The following is a 5,512-nucleotide window of genomic DNA, read 5'->3' on the forward strand; positions in this document are numbered from 1 at the left end:
AATGAGAAAATGACAGTAAACAATTCTCTCATGCCAAAGCACAAATGTCATTCAGAAGCTCCTCTTTAGCTACCCTACAGACGAGACTATGTTTCAGTTCTGTGCACATACTTTTTATTCTCTGATGTTGTTTCAAATCAGCAAGCATACTGAAAAGAAAAATTCACATTTCACATGGCTAAATATAAGTTAAAAAATTTAATATTTTATATCTTACAGGAAGACCAAAGTATCTCCTGTTGCACTACTACTTTCAAATCAGTCTAACCTAAGATCCCAGAGCTTTGGTGATGGCTTTTGATTCACCATCTGAACAGCAAAGGAGAGAGAGCTGGACCGGGGCCACTGTTACAAGGCCTCACTCAGTAAGACTGAGTTTAAACAGAAAAGTATTCCTCACATCTTTACTCCCGTAGCGGCACTGTTGCACGGCATTCATCACTGAAAACGGTCCTGACGGGGCGGGGCGGAGGCCGGGGGCGGGGCGGCATGACGTCACCAAGGCGCGATGACCTCACCAGCGGCCGTCAGCAACGTCATGAGGGAGCGTCGGCCTGCGTGCTGGCTGGGAAGATGGAGGCGGTGCGCCGCGTCCTGCTGCTCGGCGAGGGCAACTTCTCCTTCGCGGCCTCCCTGTGCGGGGCGGCGGGGACCCACGTCGTGGCCACTTGCTACGAGAGCGAAGAGGAGGTGTGCGGGCGGGGGCGGGCCGCGGAGAGCATCCGGCGGCTGCGGGAGCGAGGTGGGTCCGCGCCGGCGGGGCTCGGCCGGGCGGTGGGGAGGAAGGGAGGGAAGGGTGGTAGGGGGGGTCCTCGGGCGAAGCGACGTGGGAGGCCGGGACGGGGAGGGACACGGAGTGGGTAGTGCTCGGCCCTTGGGGGTACCCGCTCGTCTCGCAACGCTCGGGGCAAAGCTGCGGGGCGGCACGCCTGCCTTAAACCGGGGACCTGGCGCTGCCGTGCCGCCGCGGGAGCTGTCCAGGCACCTTAGAGATCTCCACCACTCCAGGCGTCTCAGGAGGACGCTTGCCGCGGGGAACTGGAGTTGTCCAAGAGGCTAAGTCAAATGCCCTAAAATCTAATCAGCCTGGAATCGACAGGCTGAGAGTGTTGGGGTTGTTCTGCCTGGAGAAGAGAAGGCTCCAGAGAGACCTTGCAGCCCCTTCCAGTATCTGAAAGGGGCCTGGAGAGGGACTTTTTATAAGGGCACGTAGGGATAGGACGAGGGGTAATGGCTTAAAACTGGAAGAGGGTAGATTTCGATTAGATATCGGGAATAAATTTTTCACTATGAGGATGGTGAGGCACTGGAACAGGTTGCCCAGAGAAGCTGTGGATTCCCCATCCCTGGAGGTGTTCAAGGGCAGGTTGGACGGGGCTTTGAGCAACCTGGTCTAGTGGAATGTGCCCCTGCCCAGGGCAGGGGGGTTGGAATGAGATGATCTTTAAGGTTCCTTCCAACCTAAACCATTCTATGATTCTATTAAATAGTTCTGAAACAAGCAGCCAGATAGCGGAAGTCTCTGCAAGAGAGCAAAGGGAGCCTAGACTTTCTGGTTTTCCTAATGCATATAAGTAGGAAGATGCCTGTCAGCTGCTGCTCTGATATGCTTAAAAATGAACTAGAGGACTTTAATTGCTACCGTTCTTTAAAAATTGCGGTAATGATAAACATCAGAGCCTTGTTTTTTGTTTACTTTTGAAGGAGCTGAAGTTGTGTTTTCTGTGGACTGCACCAAGCTGAAGGATTATTTTTTACCAGAAGAAAGAGAATTTGATTGTATTTATTTCAACTTCCCTCACTGTGGGAGAAAGGCTGGAGTGCTGAAGAACAGAGAACTGCTTGCCCGCTTTTTCCATAGGTGAGTAAACCAGAAGTATTTCTGTGCTAATTGACTGCTGTGATACAGATTTCTAGCTGTGTTATGGGTGTTTTTCTGGCACTATACATTTTCTGTGTGCGCTAGCAGCATTTTTCTTGTTGCCTGGCTTTTCTTACAGCTCCGCAGAAGTACTGACAGAGGAGGGAGAGGTCCATGTGGCTCTTTGCAATGGACAGGGTGGGACACCTGCTGATCAACCAAGGAGAGAATGGCACAACAGCTGGCAAATAGTGGCTGTGGCAGCAGGAGCTGGATTTATCTTGAGTAACGTTCATCCATTTAAAGCAGAGACTATCCATGGATATAAGTGTACAGGTTACAGGTAACCGTTGCGTGGCAAAACTGAAAAGTTGATATTCTTGCTCTTATAATGCCTAGCACTAGTATGATCTTTTAATCTTGTTTCTCGGAGAGAGGAACTCCCTTTAATTTTCCTTAAAATAGCTACAGTTCTTTTTTGCCTCTAAGTAGAATAGCCAAGATTAAAATGGAAAATTCTTGCCAATGTAGCCTCTAAAAAATAAGATTATTTTAGGATTTTAAAGATCAAAACGGTCCATTTCAGAACAAATGTCAATCTTGGTCTAAAGACAGCAGGAGGACTGCGTTATGTGTATCTGCTTAGCAGATAATCACAGAATCACAGCATGGTTGATGTTGGCAAGGACCTCTGGCAATCATCTAACCCTACCCCACAGCTCAAAGCAGAGCCAGCTAGAGCAAGTCGCTCAGAGACACATTCAGTCCCCAGGGATGGAGACTGCATGACCTTTCAGTGCAGCTTGTTCCAATGGACCATCTGCCCAGTACAAGTATGGTAGTGTTGCGTTTTTGTCACCTTGTAACAAGACCTGGTATTCAACAAGAGGTGTGTTAAAGAGAGTTGTCTGTGTAATGCTACTTGTGACATATTAAATATAGGAAACCATCGGTGACTTTGCTCTGCTTTTGTTTATTGTCAGGAGTCAAGATAAATCTTTCTGTATAGAGGGTGCTTTAAACCACATTTTCACACGAAGCACCCCACTTCCATATTTCAAACCTATGATCTGCGAGATAGAACTGGAAAGCCGAAAAGTTTCTTTCCAAGTACCACAGATACTTGCGGATAAAATTAATAGGTAAGTTTTATAACTAGCTTCTATTTGGCAATAACACACACTCCTGCTCTCAGTGGGAATGACGACCATAGGTGTCAGATAAAATGGAATTTCCTCATTTTCCCTCCTTCCCCCTTTTTTATGTTCCATTTCTTCTTCAGGTCTGCTTCATGTTGGCTTGTGGTTATGGCCTACTTAAAAATAAGTCTACAGAACAAAAAGGAACTTTATAGTTGAGACCAAGTTGCTGTAGACCTGAATGCACAAATAAAGATTAAAACTTTAATCTGTTTTACTGTACCAGGGAAAAAAATCAAGAATTGACTTGGTGTCTGCTAATACCACAATACTAAGGCTAGCTAGGGTAAAAAATGCTAATTTGATTCATTTCTGTAGTTTGGTAATGCTTGTACTGAGTGGAAATGGTGATGCTGACTGTTAAGTCCCATTCCTTTTTTACCAGTGAAAGTGCAGTTAATTCTTGATTGCAGACTGGGAACAAACTGCAGTGTCCTGAAAACATGTTAGCCATTGCAACACCTTTGATGAAAGACTTGGCTTGTTTAGGTAGTTACTACTGACTTAATATCTGAGATTTGTGTAGATTGCTGCACTCGAATTATGATCACAGAAGGGCATTTCAAGGAAGTATGTTTAGTCATGTCTAATTTGTGCTTTTATTTTTCACAGGGGTTTCCTAGAACTAAATTCAAATCATCCAGTACAGACAGTAAAGGAGAAGCTCACTGCAGAGCTCAACAAAGCTTTTCCGTTACAAAACATTGATTGCTGCCTTTCTCTGCTCCACCAAGGTCACCTCAATGGTGTTTGTCACTCAAATATCTTTTGGATCATTCTGAGTCCAGAGGAGTCTCCAAGCACTGAAGAAATGTCTAATGGAGTGGCAAATGCAGTTTTATTTTCCCATGTTGATTTTTGCAAGGACACAGATAAGAATGGCTGGATGAATGTACAAGAGGGATGCCACATTTCAAAACAGTATTATCTTAGACCTTCCCTTCTACCTTATGCTCAGGCAATAATACAAAGAGCAGCCTTTCTCCCGGGGACAATTCATGTTCTTTCTGGCCCAGTTTTCAGGAAGTGTCTTATCAGTCCTTACTCCATGCCTGTTTTTCATGAGGTGGTGTTTGTATGTGCAGTTAACAGGGGTACAGAGAACAGCTGTATCCAGATGTTGGTGAATAGCATCAAAACCAGCATACATGCTCTTCATCAGACTGTTTCTGGCTCTAAACTGAATATCAATCTGCAGGAAGCAACAAGCTTTGAAACAACTGAACTGAATGACTTTGCTGCTTTTGAATCTCAGCTTAGTGAAATTCAGTACTTCATCTGTATGGAGATAGATACTTCAGGCTCCTGTGAGAAGGGCTCCTGTGTGGGAATTATAAGGACTGAACTTACAGGCAGTGAGTTAGTGGTTGTCTTTGCTTCATTGAATCTTGACCTCCTAGCCATGTTGATCTGTGGAATATCTGACTGGCGAATGCTCTGGACATCAGACACACGATTCCTCCATCAATTTCCTAGAGGAAGGTTAAGGCTTTTCAAGAGTTTTTCTCTCTATCCACCTTCCTATGTGCATGATGTCAGCTTTTGGGTTCCTGATGGGGAACAATTTGATGAGGTTGCCTTTCACACCATTGCTAGGCAGGTGTCAGGTGAAATGGTCGTATCCATCCAGTTAATCGACAGTTTCCAGCAGTCAGAGACGGGTCGGAAGAGCCTCTGCTACAGGCTGACCTTTCAGTCCTGTGACAAGGCACTGAGCCGCCAGGAGGTGGCAGAGATGCAGCTGCTCTTTCGTAAAGAAATAAAACAGCACTTGCGGGTCGCTCTTCGGTAGAGCCTCGTAGAGTTCTTCTCAGGTGCTCGAGCAGCGTCTGCGCTTGTTGCTGATCTGGGAAACGCGGCCTATGTCTTGTTAAGACCTAAGACCCTTACGAAGGCGGTGGAAATCCCTGTTAATGAAGATCAAGCACCTTCCTGTTCTGCGCGTGTGTCATGAAACCTCACTTCAGAAAGCGGAGCCTCTCTCTGCTGGGGTCCTGCGAGACTGGACGTGATCTCCTTGCTGGTGCCGGTTCGCTTTTCCTGCCCTGGCTAGTGTTTGCCCAGAGCCCTGTTGTGGCGATCGCATCAAGTCCCCGGGAGGAGGGTGGGCCTTCCCCTTTCCCGGGGCACTTTGAGCGCTGCGGTCTCTCCGCGCCGCCGCTGCTCGGAGCCCCCCGCGGGCGGGCGCGAGGCTGCGGCAGGCGCGGGACGCGTGCCCCCTCGCGCGGGCGGCTCGCGGGGCAGGGGCACGCGCAGCGGGCGCCAACGGTCGCCAACGGTCTCGCTCCCGCCTCTATGAGGGGGCTCGCGCCTCTGTGAGGGGGCGCGCGGGCACCTGAGGGGAAGGGGAGCGGGACCCGCCGGCGCGGGCGGGCGGAGGTCGGCGCCGTCTGGGGAGGGTCCGCCGCCGTTTCGGGGCGGGCGGGCGGGCGGGGGTCGGCGCCGTCTGGGG

General features: G+C 48.7%; 1 protein-coding gene across 1 annotated transcript; it reads left to right on the forward strand.

Annotated features, from left to right (window-relative positions):
- The first annotated feature begins 534 nt into the window (after positions 1–534).
- FDXACB1 (ferredoxin-fold anticodon binding domain containing 1) lies at positions 535–5,290 on the forward strand. Its single transcript, XM_054223194.1, has 5 exons — positions 535–742; positions 1,705–1,861; positions 2,001–2,204; positions 2,845–3,003; positions 3,673–5,290. Exons 1-5 carry the CDS (start codon positions 574–576, stop codon positions 4,850–4,852), a joined length of 1,869 nt encoding a protein of 622 aa, XP_054079169.1. The 5' UTR covers positions 535–573; the 3' UTR covers positions 4,853–5,290.
- The last annotated feature ends 222 nt before the right edge of the window (positions 5,291–5,512 follow it).

Source organism: Rissa tridactyla, chromosome 17 (genome assembly GCF_028500815.1).
Source record: "Rissa tridactyla isolate bRisTri1 chromosome 17, bRisTri1.patW.cur.20221130, whole genome shotgun sequence".
In the NCBI taxonomy this organism is placed as follows: Eukaryota; Metazoa; Chordata; class Aves; order Charadriiformes; family Laridae; genus Rissa; species Rissa tridactyla.

Bases quoted from the DNA above. Each gene is read 5' to 3' on its own strand.
- FDXACB1 (XM_054223194.1), top strand. From the start codon at position 574: ATGGAGGCGGTGCGCCGCGTCCTGCTGCTCGGCGAGGGCAACTTCTCC. The intron at 1,862-2,000 runs GTGAGTAAACCA...CTTTTCTTACAG, and splicing joins CTTGCCCGCTTTTTCCATAG to CTCCGCAGAAGTACTGACAG. The intron at 2,205-2,844 runs GTAACCGTTGCG...GTTTATTGTCAG, and splicing joins TATAAGTGTACAGGTTACAG to GAGTCAAGATAAATCTTTCT.